General features: G+C 41.6%; 1 protein-coding gene across 9 annotated transcripts in view; it reads right to left on the bottom strand.

Annotated features, from left to right (window-relative positions):
* The window catches only part of ESR1 (estrogen receptor 1), a 257,789-nt gene that overhangs the window by 176,707 nt on the left and 58,853 nt on the right, over positions 1–22,229 (bottom strand). For 7 of the 9 annotated variants that reach the window (XM_073337674.2, XM_073337671.2, XM_073337679.2 and 4 more), the window contains one exon: positions 8,873–9,377. The exons of 1 other annotated variant lie outside the window; for it this stretch is intronic. In XM_073337674.2, the coding sequence (XP_073193775.1) occupies positions 8,873–9,306 (434 nt within the window). In that variant the 5' untranslated portion in view covers positions 9,307–9,377. Of the gene's footprint in view, positions 1–8,872; positions 9,378–11,099; positions 11,178–22,229 lie in introns of those variants that run through there. One more of the 9 variants, XM_073337672.2, reaches the window with a different exon arrangement.

The following is a 22,229-nucleotide window of genomic DNA, read 5'->3' as shown; positions in this document are numbered from 1 at the left end:
GAAACAGCACTCAGCCACCCACTCTAAGCAACATTTGGCTTCCTTCACTAGCGCTGTGCGTGTCTCATGCACACACCTATACCTATTCCAAATGTACTGATATCTCAGATGCTTATCATGAAGAACATCCAGTTACATAACTTTATGTTGCATCTGCTTTTATCTGGCTTTTTATCACGCCACCTTTTTCCATTAACCATGTCTGAATCATCCTCTCAGATTTTGAAGATTCAGCTGAATTTGGCATGCATATCCCTACTGTTGATATAAATGAGGACAGAAGCCACAAAAAATTGGGACAAAAGTTCTCAGAGGGGATGAAACAAAGAGAGAAATATTTCTCTATCTATACATTTTAAATTTAAAATAATCCACACTAAGCAGTCTATTTCCAGGTAATAAGAGAGCTACAGGAACTTACACATTAGTGGCATGCACATTTTTTCTTGCTTATAGTAATCATTTTTGCTTATGGAGGGGTACGATTCCACTATGGCTATGTCTACATTGCGAGCTAGGGATGTGATTCCCTGCTTTTGTCCAGATACTCAGAGTAGCTCGACGAGAGGTAGTGCAAATGTAAATAGTACCGTAGCTGGCGGAGCATGAGAAGCAGCAGCAGAGGCACGGCTGTGCTGTGCCAATGCCATACCCACAGTTTTCAGGCAGGTTTGTACTCAGCACAGCTCAGTCATGCCTCCACAGCCGCTACCTAGTTCATAGTGTAGACAAATCCTATATAAAGGAAGTATATAGATAGAGCTGGCTTTCAGTGTATTAGCTACTCAAATTATGACTGGAGTAGGCACGTCTGCTCCAGGCACACCTAGTCCTTTGCAACTACTACAGTAATTTTAAGGGAACACTGCTGATACCAAGGATTCTGTGGCACATGTTTTTTGAAACAGGATCTGACAATTGGGTTCAAAGCGTAACCAAAACATGAACATTGGTCACGTATTTTAATTTATTTTTCTTTGGACATCAGGAGCTCGAATCGTGAAGAGACTTGAGTGTTGTAGCACCTAACTTTTAGGCTCCTTGATGCCCAGGTGGAATTCACAATCCTGAGTTAGGAGACCACACTCCCTGCACAATGCATGGAGAAAGTTTGACACCTAAGAATGAGATTCACAAAAGCCAGCACACTTAGCCACCTAAGCTAGACAGTAGGAAATGCCAGAGAGAGGGGTGGGGCTTGGGAGACCTTGGGCCCTGAATAATATTGCTGCGTTCACTCCTGCTGCTACTGCCATTGCAACTTCCCACCCATTTTACTGTCAGGTGCACCTGTTTCTAGTGCTGGGACCAAATCTTCTGCCACTCTATCTGCCTGCCACTTCTTAACTGAATTTGCCATGCTCTTGCACAGGGAATTATAGGACATCCACATCCCAGACCGTGCTCCAAAATCCTGTGGCGGCTGGAGCAAATCAACACTGAAGCAGTCAGCAATGAAAAAGGCAGCGTATTCAGGCTGAGTACAGGCACAGCTATGTCACACAGCACCTAATATGTCAGGAAGAGCCTGGCCAGTTGCAAGGAAACCAGGGAAAATGGCAGGTTTTGCTAAAACCATCTGGAACACTAGGAACAACCTTTGACAAATTTACTTGCTACTTGCAAGTATGGCACGTTGAGTGACGTGTTGCTTACAAACACAAAAGGAATTTAACCTCAGATGGGGAGGGAACCTCTCCCAGTAGAACTGAATGGAGTTATTCTAAATTTACGTGAGTAGAGCAGAATCAGGCGCAGTGTTTTTAAACTCAGTATAGTCTCCAGTAAACACTTGCACATTCATGCTTACTTGCTACTGATACTAACTGGACACATAGCTGCTCTCCTACACTGCTGATGCCTTCTAGCTCTTTCTCCAGTTCCTTTTCTGCAGATTTTCTTACTAGGAGAGGAAAATGCTGCCCCCCTTAACAAAAACATTTAATTTTCTCCTGTTGCTGTTAGGCTCCAATTGCTGATCAAAACTGCAACTGCACTATTTATTCCCATTAAACTACATCATTAAACCATGGAACTTAAACATGTAACCCTTCTGCCAGGTGTTATTGGCAGCAGAAGGGGTCAGGTTCAAATATCCAGAGGTTCCTCTTAAAACTAAATACTACCAGCTCCAGCCCCCTTCCTGAAATCTTGGAAGAACTAAATACCTTCCCTGCATGCCTTTAATAGGCAATATTTCTCCTCTCACAAGCACTGAGTCTGTGTATAAAACAAAGAAAACTTTATTGGGGGAAAAGGAACGCAACATTATTTTCGGACAACACAACAATAAATCACTTGTATGTTTAAATGAATATTAAGTAAAACATCCAGCCCCTCAGCATCTTAGGGAGTAGCCCTTTGCCTCAGTTTGGTATGACAGTCCAAAAGACATATGTTGTTTTGACTCCTCACTTCTTCCTCTTCCCGTTCCATGCTCCCTACCCATGGTTTGTGGTCAGTGGTTAGTAAAGTCTCACAGCCCAGGAATGCACTCAGGCAGGTCCATCTTCTGCCCCTAGGGAAAAGAGCTGTCTGGCTTCCATCGAGAGACACCTTGCGACTGCCCCTGTATCATCTCCTGCCATGCCACTGCCTCTATCAGTGATGCCATCTCTGTGCCATCACCTTTAACTGCCTCTGCATCATCTCTCCACCACATTTAGCCATGATGCGGTCTCTGCAGCATGATCTCTTGCCACGCTGCCACTTCTAGCTCTGATGCCGTCGCTGTGACATCCTCTCTCACCATGCCACTGCTTCTAATTCCAATGTTGCCTTTGTGCCATCATCCGTCACTGTGGTTCTTCGAGATGCTGTAGTCAGTGTGGATCCCACTGTAGGTGCATGTGTACCCTATGTACACAAGATCAGATTTTTTAAAATAGCAGGAGCTACACAAGTACCCTGTGCCTCCTCACGCTCCTGTGGAAGGGAACAAAGGGCACGACCGCTGCGCTCATTCCCTCACATTTCAAAGCCTGTGTTAACTAAGAACTCTGAAAAGCTGGAATGGAGAGTGGGTTGTGGGTTCTACATTGACTACAGCATCTCAACAAATCACAGTTATTGTAGGGTAAGTGACCATTCTTTCTTCTTTGAGTACTTATCACTGTGGATCCCTTGTAGGTTATTTCCTGGATCCCCTCAGGAAGGCAGGAATGAGAAGTATCAGCTGCCTCAGTTGAACAGTGATTATAAAACTGCTCTCCTGAACATGACACCTGACCTAGCAGCTAACTCCAAGACGTCGTGTTTGATAACAGGTCAGTGGCTTACTCCATATCACCACCTAGCAGATCTCTGATACTGGCACATGTCTGAAGCAGGCATAAGAGTCAGCTGAGCTGCAATGAAATGAGGCACACTAGTCAGCTGGTAACAAAAGGAGATACATTCTGTAATCCATGGCAATATCTTTTGAAATGAGGGAGCTTGGCCTTTCGAATGCCCAGCTATAGCCAGAAATAGATGAGTTGACAGTCTGAATGGTTTAGTCCTGTGAGTATTCCAAAGCAGAGTCCTGGATACATCTAGTTTGTGTAATTTCTTTTCTTTCTCAATGCTAAATATGGTTTCAGGAAGAATCCAAGTAAATTGATGGACTGCTTTATATGAAATTCTGAGACCATTTTGGGGATAAGTTTCCAGTAAGGTCTCGCACTGCCTTGTCCCCATGGAATGTTGAAGAGGAGGGTCAGCCAAAAGCGCCTGAAGCTCACTCACTGTTCTGGCTGAAGTAACAGCTACTAGGCAGATCATCTTCAGAGTGAAGTGGTATAAGAAACATTCTGCGAGGCTCAAAAGGAGACTTCACGAGTCTCAGGAGGACTGTATTGAGGTCCCAAGCAGGACTCAGTTCTCTGACTGGGGGATAAGTGTGTAGTAACCCTTTAAGGAACTTTGATACCGTGGGATAAGAGAAGACTATGCACGATTGCACAGCTGACTGACGTGCTGACATCGATGCAAAGTGGATTTTAATAAAGCTGAGCAAAAGACCAACCCGCTAGAGGTTTAATACGTAGTCAAGAATCTTCAGTCTTGAGGCTTGTATTATAGGCAGCTCAGAAAGACCTGAACCTATTGAGGATCTCTCTTTTTGAAAAGTGCATTTTTATGATAGACATCTTCCTGCTTTTTATCAGGATTTCCTGGACCTGTAGGAAGCAGTCCCTATCTGTAGTCCTCAGGTGCACTGACTTCAGGTCTGGATGGAGCATTTGGTTGTGGTTCTGTGAGACCAGATCCAGTCTGTCTGGGAGCTGGATGAGATGCTGAATGGACATCTGCAGTAGATCTGGCAGCAAAGAACTGCCTCAGCCAACATGGAACTACCAGAATGATCATGGTTTTGTCTTTTTTATCTTCGAAATCACCCTCAGAATCAGGGAAATTGGTAGAAAGGAGCGTAGCAAGCCTCTGTTCCACTGATGGAGGAAGGCATCCAGTAGTGACCCTGTACTCAGGCTTCCCCTAGAGTAAAAGTTCTGACATTTTGTATTGTCCTTGGTGGCAAACAAGTCTATTGTGGGAGATCCCCACTGATCAACTAGCTCTTCTGTGATGGATCTGTGCAAGGACTATTCATGGGTAGTCACTGATTGCCTGCTCAAAAAGCCTGCTAAGTTATTGCTGACTCCTGGGAGACAAAGGGTCATTGGAGTTACCCTATTCTAATGGCACTAATTCCAGAGGTCAAAGACTTCCAGGCAAATGGGTGTGGATCACTCACCTCCTTTCTTATTTATGTAGGTCATGGCTGTCATGAGGTTTTTGAAGATATGCACGATTGAGTTTTGGCAGCCCAGTAGGAATGTCATGTATGGCAGTCTTATGGTTCTGAGCTCTAGTTTATTTATGTGTAGCTCCATGTCGCTCGGGAACCAGGGTTCCTGGATTTGTAAATGGCCCAAGTGAACTCCCCAGTCCGTCTATGATCAGTGTCTTTGTCAGGGAGTGGAATGAAAAGGGGACTCCTTTCTGTATGTTTGAATTCTAACCGCCAGCCAGCTCTGCTATGATAGGATGGGATACTAAGATCTTCTTGTCTATTGGCTGTTTCACAGAAGGACAGACTTAAAGGGGCCACAGGTGAAGTCTGGCAAGCAGTAAGAGAGCTCAGGGAGGGTTGTGTGTGCACCACCCTTTATGCTCTTTCAGAGGAACACAAGGAGGCACAGGGCACATGAGCAGCCCCAATGGGCACTGCTATTAAAAACAATCCAATCTTGAGTGCATGGGGCATAAGTGCACCTAGAGTGGGACCCACACGGACACATACTCAAAGAAGAACTAGTAGATAGAGATCTCTTAGGTTCTTTTATGGCCCCCATCACCATAAAATCAGAGCACCTCACAATCCTTAATGGATTTATTCTCACAACACCCCTATAACATAGGGAAGCATGGGGCCATTCTTCCTCTATTGGCCATTTTTGCAAAATTGACAGGTACAGGAGGACAGGCTCTATAAACAGAACCAGTCCTGGTGTTCAGGACATAACATCAGCATTCCTATATTATGGATGCCTAATGCCAACTGTGAAATCAAAAGGAAACTTTCCACAGAAAAGAGTCAGCTACACGGGTAGTCCCTTATACAGAGCATACCACGCTATATTTAAAAAGAAAAGGAAACATTTTATCCTTGGATTTTGCATATACTGTGGTACTTTTAAAAATTGCGCTCCCTATATAAACATCCATAAGGTTTAGCCACTGAAGTGGTTCAAGCTAAAGAAAACAGCTTAGGCTAGTAGGGCCAACTCTCTTCTTCCAAATTCTGATACCCTGTGTGGGGATTTATGAACTCCAGCAGGATGGGGATCAGTGTATCTTTGTCATTTTTGGACCATTTTAGGAAAGTGTTAAGAATTAACATGATCACACTGATGGGAAACAGCCAAGAGACATTTTATAATAATTCACCCTTAATAAGATTTGGAGATATTACGCATCTGCAAAATTAAACAGATACTTTATCCATATTAACCTATGCTCTAGGCTTGAGGCACCAAAAAGCATTCCAGCTCCATTTGAGAGAGAGAAAGACAAAGAGACTGTGTTAGTGATGCACAGATGCTTTTTCATAGAATGTTTCCTGTAGTGTATTGACTGGACTTGGTCTTGTGTTTTGTTACTGACAAATAAGTGGCTCCATAATCGACTGGATACTAGGTCCAGTCTGGTTTTGTGTGAGCTTGTGCTGAATTTGGAGCCAATTCCCCAGCCAAACAGAGGGCAGACAAGTGTTTATTTCTGACCCTTAGAAGGTGCAAGGCCAGTGGAGTAAACTTTTAGTTTTCTAATAGGGCAACAGAAAGGAATTAATCTGCTGCTGACTATGGGGATTTACAGGTGTTAAGTTAGCCACTGGAGGGCTCCTCTGGTGTTTTCTGAATGAGATAGAAACCTATTGCAAAGTACAGTGAAAATTTTTACAGCAAAATCAAATAGAAAAACTGAGACCAGTTAAAGTCATTTTCTTAGTTGATAGTCAGGTACTCATACACACAAAATATAAATTACAATATTTTCATGAAAATACATAGTAATATTTGATAAATTAAGTACTGAAAATAGTGAAAAGACAATAAAACATGCAAAAATTCTAAGAAAATTAAAAGATTAACTACGGCTACTCTTCACCCATGATTTGAACATACTACCTTTGTAAGATAAGAAAAGATAATATCCAGTACTAGACATACAGTATGTCATTAGCATGCAGTGAAATTCAGAGGAACTATTTCTCAGTGGAAATGTATTGAAAATCACAAGGAAAAAATTAATTAAAAAATCAAATATAAGTGATACTGAATTCATACATAGGTCTATTTGTATACATGCAAAATGTCATGCTAATTATAGTATAATTTGTATTTAACTTCTTCAATAAGAGCGTGAGGAGGAGGAAAATTTCTAACATTTTAGCCATGTGTTAAAGTGGGGCAGTGCATGGTAGAATACACCTCCATCTCCTACTTATTGTAAGTAATTATTAAATAGTTACTGCTCCAGCTGATTTGGCCTCAGAGAATGCAGCATTTGCATTCCTAAACCATAATGTTATTGTGATGCTCCATTGCAAATATTGTGACTCTCCAACACAATCATACAACACTATTACACCAGAGGATTAAATGTTGCTCTCCTTACTCATCTAATCCCATTGAACTCATTGGGACTACTGAAATGAGTAAAGCAAACTAGGAGTATGTGGAATTTGTGCCCTCTACAGCCTTTTTGGAAATGCCTGTACTTTAACTCCTGATTTTATCTTTAAATAATTTCATAAATTGAGTACTATTAAAATTATTTTATTTGATGGGATATTTGTGATTTGGTCTGTGCCCAAAAGGAAAAAAGAGCTAAAGTTTAGTGTTTTCAGGACAATATCCTATCAAGTACAACCAACAGAGATAGAAACAGCACTGCTTTCTCTAACTTAGTTCAAGTCACTACCATGGCTGTCAATGTGAGATAATCAGTATAGACCATCAATAGCAAGTTTATTGTAACCCCACTCTATGATTTTTTTAAAAGGTGCTGCTTCTGGTTCCATCTGTTACACAAATCCTTTTCAAAACTTCACTCTTCCTCTCTGATTTGTAGCCTGATTCTTACTCATACTGAGTATTATTTTACCCTGTGAACAATCCCCCTGAAGTAATTTACTATCCAATAGAGATAGGGTGCAAGAATCTAGCCCTAAATATTATAAGCAGTAATTATTCCTAAACTGCAGTTTGTTGCTCAGACCTCCCAGATAACTGAGACAGAGACATAGATTAAGGGGGGGAAATCGCTTTTAACATGACCCAGCACAATATCCTGCAAAATTTTGCTACCAAACATTACAATTTGGGAGAGACTGGATATAGGGGTGTTGCATTCCTGGTATTTTCCCAACAAAGGAAAAATATATTTTCATTTTATCATGGAGATTTATTTATTTATTTTGTGGGTGGGGTATTTTATTTTTAAATTAAGAATGAGGAAGAAGAGCTAAGAAAAACCTTGGCATCTCTTAAAGATGTTTTATATATTCTCTGCCATCTAAAAATTCTCTGCAGCACATTCCACCACCTAATCCAAAAAAAGGACTGAAATGCATTTTCAACTGAAAAAATATGAATGCCAATACTCCCAAATAGAACATTTTTATAGAAGTGTTCCACTAAGAAACACAAGAAGCTAAAGAGAAAAGAAAGTAAAAATACTCTGTCTTTTAATAAAACGTGCTATTTTAGGGAAACAATTATCTCCTTATCTCTCTCCAACCACAAATATGCATTTCAGGTATGAGGCATTTATTGCAGCTCCTAAAGGCTCTGTATGATTGAAGTGCTGTTTGTCAATAAGTCGACTATAACAGTATTGCTAAGAAGGATACTGAATTTCTGAACAGCTTCTTGTATAAGCCACCCAAAGCATTGTATAGGCAGCCAAGAAAAGAGCCTTTTGCTACAAACTCAAACTATCACTTACACCGGCTCTGAACTTGAAAAAGGTGGTAGAGAAATCCCTTCTAGTGTATTTCAGACTCTCATTTTTATTTAATGTGTTTTTTCTTCCTGTTTTCCATTCTTTTGCAGATTATTATTCTAGACTTGTTTTTCCCAGGTCACATTTATGTTCATTATCAGACTTATTTTTCATGTACGTACACTTTCTAACATTTACAGCAACAATTACTCAACAGTCACAACAGCTATTTTGTTTACTCCACAGTATCATTTACAGTCTAATTATTCACTGGTGACTCAATTGATCAGACTACATGGCCCTTTATACAGAGACAATTCTTTGGGCTTCTCTATATCCTGTTTAGCATATCCTGTTCAAATAAATCAAAGGTAGGATTTACCTGTAGAAGGTTGGAGGGCCAGCTTCTCTCATCCCAAAGCTGCTCTGATCATTTTCAAGGTAGTAGGGTACCTGTTGGCTGTGGTGATGGATAAAGGGTGAGAGCTGTGGAGCCGTTTGTAAGAATACCATGGGGCTTGGAGGGACATTGTTCAGGGAATGAAACCCTCCCAGGCTGCTGGACCCAAATGATTCAGAAGCCGGGGCATAACTGAGGCTAGTAGAGCTGTACACCGGAGCGGCAGTGGCAAAGTCATAAGTGGTGCCTTCTGGGTAGTTAAAAACCCCTGTCTTGTTGCTCTCCACATACATCTCACTGAGCGACCGATCCAGGGGAATCTTCAGCTGAGGTCTGCTCAAAGTCTCCAGTTCAGTGCTTTGAATCTGGTGCAGGAGGGCAACTCCAGAGTTTTTGGTATGAAGGGTCATGGTCATTGTTAATGGCAGCGAGCAATTGGCATATCTGTTTTTACTGTCAGCAGAGGGGTCAACAGCTGATAGTCCACCTGAAAAAAGAGCAGAACCTGCTGTCAGCCTTGGCAAAACTCACGTTAAGGAAGCACCGCACAGGTATTCAGCTGGTCTCAGCAAGGAGGAGAATACAATCCAATGCAGCATGAGCAGTGAGAAAATGCTCTCTTTCTCTCTCTCTGTCTCTAACTTTTAAGTACTCCTCATCTGAGCTAATATGCATTACAAAGGTGCTGGCCATAGGCCAAGAACTCTTGCCTTGCACTGACATTGGTTTAAACATCTCTTCAGAAACAATTAGTTTTGGATTGATACCAAATAATTGTTCCACTAAACTTTACTCCTATTAGTTGTTTAATTTTTCACTTCATGGGGTCCTGCTGCTCTAGGGTGGTGAAGGGAAAACAGTGCTTATACCAAACTAGGAAGACTAGTCCAGTGGTCAGTCAGCTTACCGCTTTTGATGCCCCTACCAGGCTCCAATCTATCTCTGTTTATCTCTACTTGTGTTTGATTCATTTTCATGTTTGCTAGAAATATGTAATGTGTACATTGTAATGACCCTGGGTAGGACTACGCTGTAACTGAGATATGGCAGAGCAGAGTGTGCGTGTGTGTGTGTGTGTGTGTGTGTAGCCAACCAGTCAGTTAAACTGTATTTAACAGAAATCAATGGAGGTACTCTATCTATGTAGGAGAAAAGTCATATTTAAATGTGCTAAATTATAATGATTCCTGGTATTTAGCTGAAGTGTAAAATGTAACATGAAAAGGCAGGGGAATCCTTTAGTTAAATTCTTCTGTACACTTCTGCCTGCTTCTTGTTCAGCATGTAAAATGAGAGCAATATAAATTTAAATATGAAACAAGACATCTTTCAGACCATCATGTAAAACCAGTTAGACAAAAGTCAGACAGTTAGACAAAATTCATGTTAATTACTTGAAATATGAACTGAATATTAATAAATCCAGCAGGAGGATGTTCTTCCTCCTTGTCCATTGACAAATACCTAATCCAAAGGGACCAACTTTAAAATAAATCAAAATGTTCCCCTTAAAACTATATTTAAAACTCAGCAAGAGAAAACAGAATTGTAGAGGAAAGGTGTGGCAAGCAAGTTTCATCTTGCAACTTATCCCATATTATTTGAATTTTGCAGAAGCTACTTGTCTTGCATCAGCCTAACGAAAAACTCTGAAAATTGTTTTAAGTTCTATAGCAATGCTATAATAGTCTACAGTTCATCTGGCATAGTAGGTTAGTGCCAACCCCCAACAGATGCACACAAGGCTCTAGATAACATGATTTAGTGATTAATGTAAATCCAAGCCATACTAAAATAATTCTACATTCATTCAGCCCAGCATTTGAAAATTCTGATCATCAAGTGAGATGGGGGTTTAAAAAGAAAGCACTGGAAATTTATTTTTATGTCTTCAACTTAAAATAGTTTCAAAACAACTTCACTATAAATTGTTTAATTCTATGGACAATACTTGAATCATAATATTCCATTTTTAGAGCTTTTGCTAAAAAAGCCAATGCTTAATCAGCACTTGCAAGATTTCACTGAAGTTGATTTCACTGAAGTAAATACATTTGAATCCCGGCATACATACAGAGAAAGCAAAACACGTTTAAATATATATGTACTTGATAGATTCCCCCACCCTTCCCTTCTAGCTCAAATTTCAGGTTATAGACTTTGATCAAAGAGATAACAGTGTTTAAATAAGGCTGAACTATACAAGTACCTGGTAAGAAAAACATCAGACAATCATACCCAGCAGAACAGCGAGAGTCTTCCAGGAGATATTCTAAAAATATGCCGAAGTGTGTAAATGCATGTGTATTAGACGGAGTGAGAGAGAGAAAGTGCGTGTGTACGTGTGTGTCTATTTACAAGGGCTCGTGAAGCAGCAAGCAAACACAGCTCTCAACATCTTCCTGAAGATAAGAGCCAGTAGCTCTGTGCCACAGGCTATAACAAAGGGCAATTAGAAGTTTAAGGTAGGCTACTGCCTACAGAGTCACTTGGTGCATCTCTAATATTTAAAACACAATACTGTCTAATATACTGTAGTATTATATTGCATAATCTGAGAAACAATGTGACTGTATCCCAGAGGAAGAGTAGCATTTATTTTTACAACATGCTGCAAGAGGGACTCTAAGGCTTTATTTAAAATGTCGTGAGATCTATTGTATCATTATGTAATAATATATACTACATTATAATACATATACAGAAGAGAGCAGATTTAAGGTTAAGCACACAAACTTAACTTTACCACACCACTTCCTGACTTTTAAGTATTTGATTTTGCAACCTAAATGTTTTTAATACAGTTTTTTTAAACTGAATTTACCCATATACAGCTATTTGCTAGATGGCATTATAACCCTCCGTGTAGTACAGTAAGTACAAACCACGGTGTAGGAACCTTGATTCCTTCCCTATGTCACCTTAACTCAGGTCTCTGCACCAGTTCCGCATAGGCCAGTGTGGATGGCTGCAAGGAGACCCAGGAGAGGGGTGGAAACATGGGTGGAAACTGCATTTACATTGACCCAGTATCCCATGCAATTGATGCAGAGTGGCTGCTAAAATAGACCCGTAAGCTAAACTGTAATAGGTTGTCTGTGTTTGCCTGAATTACCCAACCTAGTCAGCAGATGTTGATCCTGATGCAAAAGGGTTAAGTTGGCTCTGCTGACTCAGTGTCTCAGATGGTTTGCTACCCCCACTTAAATATAAGGAAGGTGGGAGAGGCTCTCCACAGAGAGGATCTAGGGGGTGAGCTGAGCAGTCCTGTGGTAGGAGTCCTAGAAGATTGCCAAGCCTGGAGAGAAGGCTCTGGGTTAATTTTATGATATTTTCTTTATTAATAAAGCCAAATGCCAGGAACGAGGTGAATTTTTGACTCTATGTAGTGTATGGACTTTGTTTGGAGCAAGAAGAACAGGCATAAGCACATAAAACTAGTGAAAAGCCTTTGATAAACCCTAACATTTTACACTTTTACTTTCTTCTGTAAATCTCAAAGCAATTTACAGATGGGGCTAATGGTCTGCACACGTTCACATAATAAATGAATGTGAGACCCAGAGTTTGAAACCAGGTCTTTATGCTTAGAGGTCAAGTGGACACAAGTCCACCCAGACAAGTCACTCTGATTTACTGTCTCTCAGATCTTCCGTCTGTGAAATATGCCTGATAATAATATTTGGCACTTGTTCCTTGGTAGATCCCAAAGTTCTTTACAGAAAATGTGTGCAAAGTAGCCCCACTTTACAAATGAACTGAAAAATTAGTAATTTGCCTAAGTTTACACCATATCTTGCAAAGTGAAACCTGCCTTATTTGCTGTGCACTTTAAAAGATATGTACATTAACTAAACCGCAAAATTTAACCCAGGCACATGCTGCAACACCTTCACTCCACTCTCTGGTCAAAAGTACTTTAAAAATACCCGGTTGATGGCAGGTCCATTGGTTTCAGAGAGGATGCTTTACTTATTAATGTGCATTCAATTCCAGCCAAGCTAACAAACATCTTGGGACATGTCTACACAGCATTTTGGCAGGAGCAAGAATGGGAATCTCAGTCCAGATAGACAGACTTTGATTAGCAGACTCGTGCTGGCACTCTAAGAATAGCAGTATAGACAGTGCTTTGAAGTTGCAGTTTGGGCAATGATGGAGGGGCAGCTGGGCCAAATTTGAGTAGCCTTGTGACCCCTGTGTCTGCTTGGTCTCCCACGTGTGCAGTCCTTCAGCATCCAGGGGCACTCGGTCCCCCAGCCCCTGGGGAGAAGCAGAATAGAGGGTCCCAGAAACCCTCAGTCCCCAGGAAAGTGGGAGGACTGGATCTGGGCTTTGGTGCTTCAGAGGAAGTGTAGATGCAGAAGGAGGATGGGGATTAGGGCTCCCAGAATGGCCTGGACCCTGGTAAGGATGGTGCAATTCAGCCAGACCACCTCTCTGGGTAAACAGTTTAGGGTTGGGTGTGGTGCAGGGGGGCGAGCTCAGAGCTGGGTGTGAGGCACGATCAAGGGAAGAGCATGAGGCTGCATGTGGGGAGGAGAGACCATGGGGGTGAGTGCAGAGGGAAGAGCTTGAAACTGGGTGTGGGGCAATGCCTGGGGAAAAGCCCAGGGATCAGTTTGGGGCAGCAGGAAGGGAGTCTGTGCGGAGCTGGGTTCAGGAGAGAGAGCACGGGTCTGAGTGCAAAGGCAGTGAGAGACAGCTCAGAACTGGGTATAAGGGAACAGCAGGGGAGAGAGCTTGGGGCTGGGTGCAAGGCAGGGGAATGAGAGCCCTCCTTAGGAAAATTCTGGTTGTACCCCTGGCATTTACACAGCATATATTAACAAGACAAGATTGGCTCTCTCTCTTTCTCTCATAAAATCTGGAGAGAATTTAGTTCTAAAGAAGTTCAGCGGATGAAATTTACAGAACCTCAGTGAGAAGTGCATTGGATTTTATCTAAATTTCCAAAGTTTAGAAGTGTGCAGACAAAAATAATTCTGGCTTTGATCCATCTCCAAATATGCCTGTGACGAAAAAGGGATGAAGAAAGTAAGGAAAGAGGCAACGGCAACGGAGGGACATTGTGAAGGAAGGGCCAGGTCTCTACAGTTCAGGTGTGCCATGCGCACTACAAAAAAACCAAAGCAGAAACTATCTGCGTACGCACACACACCCACACCGACCTTCATGGCGATGGAGACAAAAAGCCTATGTCTGAGATTCTGAAAGCAGTCTCGGAGACATAGATATATGTATTGCATAGAATCATAGACTTTAAGGTCAGAAGTGACCATTATGATCGTCTAGTCTGACCTCCTGCATAACGCAGGCCATAGAATCTCACCCACCCACTCCTGTAACAAACCCCTGACCTATTTAATGTTATAGGAAAATGTGTGGCTGAATCTTCTGCTGTACTTTTCAAATCCCAAACTAAATACTTGCTATTTCGGGACACTTCAAAGCTGCACTTGAAACTGCACGAAATAAAAACTAAATAGATAATGCACTAACTGAATCATAATTCTATGGTTAAATGAACATTGTTTACAATTCATGCATCTCTCATCTTGAGAATGTACAAGTTCTTTTTCTTATGCTGATAGACAATCCCTATTAATTTCAGGGCACTGATGCAACCAGTGGGCTTGTAGTTCCTACAGTTCTGCTGACTCCGTTGGTGAAAACCTTGTTTCAAATGGTCACATGATGCAGACCTAACTAACAGCTGCGTTCACACTAAGCTTTGTCTCCTTTCCCTCACTGATCCAATAAACTCACCAGCAAAAAAGCAAGATACCGAACCAAATTAGAATTTTACAATGACAGAAACATTGGGACATTTCTGAGACTTAGCACAAGCAAGAGAAGATCGAAAAAAAATACACTGGAAGCCAGAAACTGTGGAAGAAATGACATAGAACTCTACCATAATATTGGAAATGATGTTTCAGGGTTTCTACTCCTCTTTACATTCGACCCAGTATGGCTGTTCTTATGTACCCTGGAGAAGTTTTCTACTAAATGAAAAGACCTGTCGGAGCATCAGGCAGCAATAGAGCCTCCAAGTATGCTTATAGGGGGGAAAAAACAACAGTGTGGACATGAAGACAGACTCCCAGCTAGACCTGGTCATTTTCAACAAAAATGCCAATTTTTCAAACCCAAAACGTCTTATGAAAAATAAGCCAAATTCAACAAACTTGCTTTGTTCCCTGCTTGCTTGCCTGGTGGGCTGCTGGGAAGCCCAGGATTCCAGGGTCCACAGCTCAGAGGCAGCCCCATCATATGGACTGCCCCAGGATTGGGGAGCCCAGAGCTTACAGGGTCTGTGACTCCAGGGCAGCGCCACCATGCCAATGCTCCCTGCCGTGGAGCTGGGAGCCTGGAAAGCCTGAACCCCAGTTCAAGCCAGGGCTGACAGGGCTCTTAGGACTTCCTGGCTCCCTGCTGCAGAGGTGGGAGTCTGGACCATTCTGGGATGGGGTTCCAGGGCTCACAACTCCAGGGCAGCCCAAGAAGCCAGCAGCCCTGGAAGTCTGGAAACTCAGGGGTCCCCAGACCAGGGCAGTCTGTGCCGCTGGGCTGCCCTGGTGCCCAGGCAGCTTCTGACTGAAGCTTACAAGAATTTCAGTTTCAGTCAGCAGCTGCCAGGATTCCAGGGAGCATATTTCCTTTCAGAAACACCATGTGTCCACATTTTCATAATATATTTTTTTAATTTTCCAGTTCATGTGAAATTTCCACATTTCAAAATATTTCATGTGAACCAGAAATCTCAAGTTTCAGCCAGCTGTATTTCTGATCCTGGAAAACTACCACAGCTTGAGGTACAAGATGAAAGTGAAAACAGTAGTCATATGAAAAATATTCAGATTACAGGATTCCTTGGAGATACAGACATGCCTAAATCTATTTTGGTTTTTTAATCCTGGCTTTCAATTTTATTAGGAATTCCAACAAAATATGGCAAATTCAGAATTGAAAGGGTATACTGCACATTTGCCCTGAAGTCTGCTGACCATGAAAGACCATAAACTTTATTCATTTGGTTCCCACAACTATTAAGACAGAAATTGTTTTAGCTGCTGCAATTAAAAAAGAATCTGTTGCACATAACTGCAAGAACACCATGTTTTTCCAAGATTCTTCTGTTGCATTGCAGAGAAATCATGCAGCCCTTACAGCAATGAGGAAGCTCCTCAAGATAGATGGCTAGAGATACAGCACCATCTATCTGTTTTATAAATCTTCACCGGAAAGAACACAAAACCTTCACATCACCAGATGAAGCCCTGAAGTGTGCTCAGGATCTGCTTACACCATCAGCAAAGAGATAAGCTCTTCAATATATTATGCAGGGCTTATAATGTTTGTGTGTAAATATGTTGATATGGGGGACAGATGTAATCTGTGGTTTCCCAGTAACATACTACAAATAGGGATGGTGCCAAAAGGCTTGGTCTTAAGATCCCGAGTTTTACATTTAAATTTTGGATTGGTTTACATAATTAAAGATGGTGGTTTAATTTTTCATGAAAAAAAAATCTGACCAAGCAGCCCAAATGAAAACAGAGAATATGGGAACATATTATTAAATAATTTTAATTAAATATTAAATTAAATATTAAATATTTTTTGAAGTCAACAAATATATATTAGAGATTAAGTTGCCTAATTTTTATTATTTTAAACATGGTAGTTTTCAGAGAATCCTGACGCTTGCTTTTTTAGTAGATGGCGGCCTATTGTATACAATGTTTGTAGCACTTATCATGGTAACATGTTACTTTTGTTATATTCAAACTAGTACAGGGTGGGAGTGATCTTAAATTCTGCACTTGGAACATCCAGGACATTTAGAACCCAATCAAACAAAAATTATAGGCAGGACTCACAGGCCTTTGTGTCAGGGAAGAGCCTTTTGCCACTCCCATGAAAATCCACCCAAATTTGGCCAAGTGCCTTTGAAAAAATCACAGTTCGCACATGTTCAGTAGAGACTTCTTCAAAAGTTTAAATCTATGAAGGTTCTATACTCATTGAGCATGCTCAAGCTTCCCACAACTGCTAGTGATAACCAGATTGCACATTCACCATCACCACAGAGCACTTGAGCACGCTGCATCCCCTCACAGCTCCTGCATAGGACTGGACTGCTTACGTGCCATCACCACAGGCGGACTGAGCATGTTCCAGCTCGGGACTACAGGGGTTCAGAAGAACTTTCCCAATAATTGCTGCTCCCAGCTGGTTTGTGCTGGGGTAGGGCAGAGCCCTGGAATTAAGACCAGGGAGCCTGTCTCTCCTGTGCTCTCAGTGCACCCCTGCTGAACTTACAGAGCGTGGAGGAGAAAGGCTCCTGATTCAAATGCCAAGGGGGCACAAGCCTGACCGGGGCAAGGGAAAGGAGTAGATTGGGATAAGTAGTGTGGTGATACAGACTGGGAGTTGGAGGGAAATACTAGGATTGATTGGGCAAGGAGATTGAGACCTGGTGGGAGACTAGGACTAGCTGGACAGGGAGGCTGGGTCTAGGGCCCAGTGGGGGCAACTGGAGCAGGCCAGGAACAGCCTTAGAGAAAATGATGCCCTGAGTGAACTTATTTTTGGCATCCTGGCCCCCATTGCCTCCCCATCACCCCTGACCCCCGCCGCCTCCCCAGGCTTCCCACCTATCCCACATAGCTCCTGCTGCCTCCCTGGGCTCCCCACTCTGCATCAACCCTGGGCCCCGCCGCCTCCCCCGCCCATTGCCCTGAGCTCCCTTCCACAGACTTGCACCCCAGGCCCGCACTGCTCCTTGCCTCTTGACCACGCCACCCTGACTGCCTGCAAAGCTGGCCTTGAGGTAGGAAAGGAGATTGACATGGAGCTGTAGGTGCACAGACAGAAATTGAACTGGCTGGGCAGAGAGACTGTTACAAGGAGCTAGAGAGGAGACTAGGGGTGAGGGGAGACAGACTGGATTAGGAGTCTAGGAAGGGAGTCTGGATGGGAGGGAAAGGGGAGAGACAGATTGGATGAGGAGCTGAGATGGGGGAAATGGGACTGGCTGGTCAAGGAGACCAAGACTGGGTTGGGGAGTGGGAGAGATTGGGAGTTGGGGAGGAGACTGAGATTCAGACAATGAGCCCTGAGAAGGACACGCTAAGCAAGGGGACTGGGACTGTGATGAGAAGTCTGTGAGTGGAGAATGGGACAGGAATAAGGAGTTGGGGTAGGGAAAAGACAGAACTGGGACAAGGAGAGGTTGGAGAGGATGGGGCAGAAGGAGTCAGACTTGGTGGGAATAGGCCAAAGAGTCTGTACACACTAGAGCACACTCCCCTCCAGGGCCTCGAATAAAACCCAAGATTTCTGAATCTCTCTATTTTTCTGCTGTCTGCAAATATCTGTGAAACCTACTGACAAAGTGTGTTTCATCCCCTTACAATGCTGTTTCCCACAGATGACTATGACCTATAGTTTAGTGCTTAATTTGTAATGAATGAGATGTTGGGGTTCAAGCAATTAGGTGTCATGGCTCAAGCAATTATTTTACTTTCATAACTGACGCAGAGGTGCCAACCCAGCGGTGCCAGGGCTATGCACTGCTTAGCCTAGGGATGCTGGGGCTCAGCCCTTTCAAGCCATGGCACAAATTAAACACTGCTATTATTGCTGTCAGTTACTCCTTATGCTCAAGTTATAGAGGTCTGTGCAGTAGATCTAAAGATTCCAACCCTGCTGATGAACCAGTTCAGTGTCAATATGATGCCACCCATTGGAATCTGTGTTTTCATTTTGCTTGTTTAAAAACCTAGGAAATTACATTTAAAAAGCTGTGTTCAAAGAACATTATTAAAATTGCACAGTTAAGCACTCAAAAGTTAGGAAATGCTAGAATTAAAGTTGTCTATGTCATCTTATTTCGCTTCTTTGTATGTATGGATTTTGATACAATCTTTAATTGTATGTGTGTAGAACTGGGAAATATTTGTATTATTTTTTTATAAATGTCTTATGCTCCTCAGCATATTTGTGTGATTTCTACCAAGGCTGAATGCATAAAGTTCGATCAAAAGGGGTAGTGAAAGAAACTCGGCAGGAAAGGTAAAACAATGGCCTAGACTACTTTTGCTCTGCCCTAGCCAGGGAGCTGGGCCATAGACTGCTTTTGCGCTGCCCTGTCCAGCAGGGCGGGAGCCTGACTGTCAGCAATTGCTCTGCCCTGCCCAGAGGGCTGAGCCTGACCATGCTAATTCCTTGTTGATTGGCTTTCAGCTGCTTGATGGCGTAGCAAGGTGGAACAGCCTCCCTCTGATGCTGACAGGGTGGAACCACTCCAAGTCACTACACTCACAGAGATTTTGGACTATTATGAGAGCACCATAAACAATTCCTTAAGGAAATGAATAATTCTGGCCTCGCAGCAGGATTTAAATAGTGTGCAGTAAATATAGCATTGTTCACACATTGAACAATGACGAAAAAACAGAATACTGAAGAGCTACTCATTTTGTAATGATATAATTAAAGACTACCATAATGCATATGCACAAGAAGGGGGCTGAACTAAGGTTGGCAAAGGCAAGTTTGGCATTTCCGAAGTTCTGAGTGCTTGAACTTTGCAATCTTAATAATTACCTTTTCACATATGTTTATTTGAGTTTGTTTTTAATAAAATAATAAGAATGGTACACAGACATTATATATATATATATATACACACACACTCTGACATTTTTTAAAAAAGAGAATTGAATTTGCCCACTTGCAAGAAACACACCTAAAAAGAAATGAGAACAAATGACTGGTGGGAAACTGTGAAGGATACACATTCTGTATGTCATTCACCTCACATCAAAGCAGCACTTTTTCTTAAAGAAGTTGTTTACATTGTAAACGTCTATAGACACTGATGCTGTAATATCGGGACTCTTAAATGTTAATAAGGTCAATATTGACAGTATATGTACTTTAAAAAGTCAACTGAGATATAGACTGACTTAGATTTATTTTCAGATATATAGATATCAACATATAAGGTGGAAATTACTATGAAATACCAGACAATGGATTGGCCTCCTGAAATACTGCATAATTCTCTCTTTCAATAAATGAAATCCAACTCAACTCCTCTTTTGCTGACAGCCCTGGTCTTGACAAATAAAGACATTTAAAGTAGAAGTAGATAATAAGCAAGATAAATTAAGAGATATTAAATATAGGAAATTGATAAGGAAAGTTAAAGTCATCAGGGAAAACTCCACAGCTGGAAGGGCTAAGGACCATACGAAGGAATTTTTTTTAGTGTATCAGAAACAAAAGAAATTTTAATAGTGATTTAGACCCAATACTAGATGGAGATGGTAAAATTGCTAAAAATGATGCAGAAAAGGCAGAAGTGTTCAATAAATTTCTGTTCTATTTGGAAAGAAGCAGGATAATGTGCTTGTATCACATGTGGATAATAAAGTATTTTCCAGTCCTTTAGTAACAAATGAGGATGTTAAACAGCATCTACTGGGGTAAACATTTTTAAATCAACAAGCTGAGATAATCTGCAGCCATAAAAGAATTGGCGAACCAGATTTCTGGCACACTGATGTTAATTTTTAATAAATCTTGGAACATTGGGGAAATTCAAGAAGACTAGAAGAGAGCTCATGTGGTGCCAATATTCAAAAAAGGCAAACAGAATGACCTGGTTAATTATAGATTGTCCTAGATTGATGTGAGGTTAGCCAAAGTAATAGAAAAGCTGACAAGAATCAATCAATAAAGAATTAAAGGAAGGGATATAGTTATGCAATCAACTTGGTTTTATGGAAAATAGATCTTGTCAAACACACCTGATTTCATTTTTGATGAGATTATAAATTTGGTTGATAAAGGTAACTACAACTATAATGACAGGTTTCAGAGTAACAGCCGTGTTAGTCTGTATTAGCAAAAAGAAAAGGAGTACTTGTGGCACCTTAGAGACTAACCAATTTATTTGAGCATGAGGTTTCGTGAGCTACAGCTCACTTCATCGGATGCATACTGTGGAAACTGCAGAAGACATTATATACACAGAGACCATGAAACAATACCTCCTCCCACCCCACTGTCCTGCTGGTAATAGCTTATCTAAAGTGATCATCAAGTTGGGCCATTTCCAGCACAAATCCAGGTTTTCTCACCCTCCCCCCCCACACACACACACAAACTCACTCTCCTGCTGGTAATAGCCCATCCAAAGTGACCACTCTCTTTAAAATGTGTATGATAATCAAGGTGGGCCATTTCCAGCACAAATCCAGGTTTTCTCACGCCCCCACCCCCCTCCAAAAACCACACACACAAACTCACTCTCCTGCTGGTAATAGCTTATCCAAAGTGACCACTCTCCTCACTATGTGTATGAAAATCAAGGTGGGCCATTTCCAGCACAAATACAGGTTTTCTCACCCCCCCACCCCCTTTTTTCAAAAAAACACACACACAAAAACTCACTCTCCTGCATACTTAGACTTTTGTAAGGCATTTGACTTAGTATTTCACAATATTCTGATTAAAAAACTATCACTACATAATATCAAAAAAGCATGTTACATGGAGTGAGAACTTGCTAACAGACCTCAAAATGTAGCTGTTAATGGGGAATCATTATTGAATAGGAGCATCTCCAGTGTTTCTGCTGGGATCAGATTTAGTACCTGACACCATTCAATATTTTTACAATTATCTGGAAGTAAATATCAAATGACTGCTGATAAAATCTGTGGATTACACAAAGATTGCAAGAGTGGCAAATAATTATGAAGAAAGGGCAGTAATACAAAGAAATCTGGATTGCTTGGTAAACTGGGCCCACTGCATTTAATACAATTGTCGAGGACTCGAACCCCAGACGGCACGGTTCGTTGTCTGACCGGAGAGAGGCAACACAACCAAATGTAGGTCATACATCTGGGAACAAAGAATACAGGCCATACCTACAGAATGGGAGACTGCATCCTGGAAAGCAGTGACTCTGAAAAGGATTTAGGGATCATAGTGGACAAGCAATTGAACATGAGCTCCCAATGCGATGCTGTGGCAAAAAGGGCCAATGTGATCCTTGGATGTGTAAACAGGCAGCAGTGAGAAGGAGTAAGGATATAATTTTTACCATTGTATATGGCACTGGTGAGACAAATACTGGAATACTGTGTCCAGTTCTGGCATCAACGTCTTTAAAAGGATGCTGAAAAATTAGAAAAGTTTCAGAGAAAAATCACAAAAATTATTTGAGCCTGGAAAACAGTGCCTTACAACAAAAGACTAATTGAGTCCAATCTGTTTATTTTATTGGGGAGAAAATGGCTCTTCATTCTTGTAG

The sequence above is a fragment of the Lepidochelys kempii genome, chromosome 3 (assembly GCF_965140285.1).
Source record: "Lepidochelys kempii isolate rLepKem1 chromosome 3, rLepKem1.hap1, whole genome shotgun sequence".
Lineage (NCBI taxonomy): Eukaryota > Metazoa > Chordata > Testudines > Cheloniidae > Lepidochelys > Lepidochelys kempii.
This window is presented reverse-complemented; position numbering and strand designations above follow the sequence as displayed.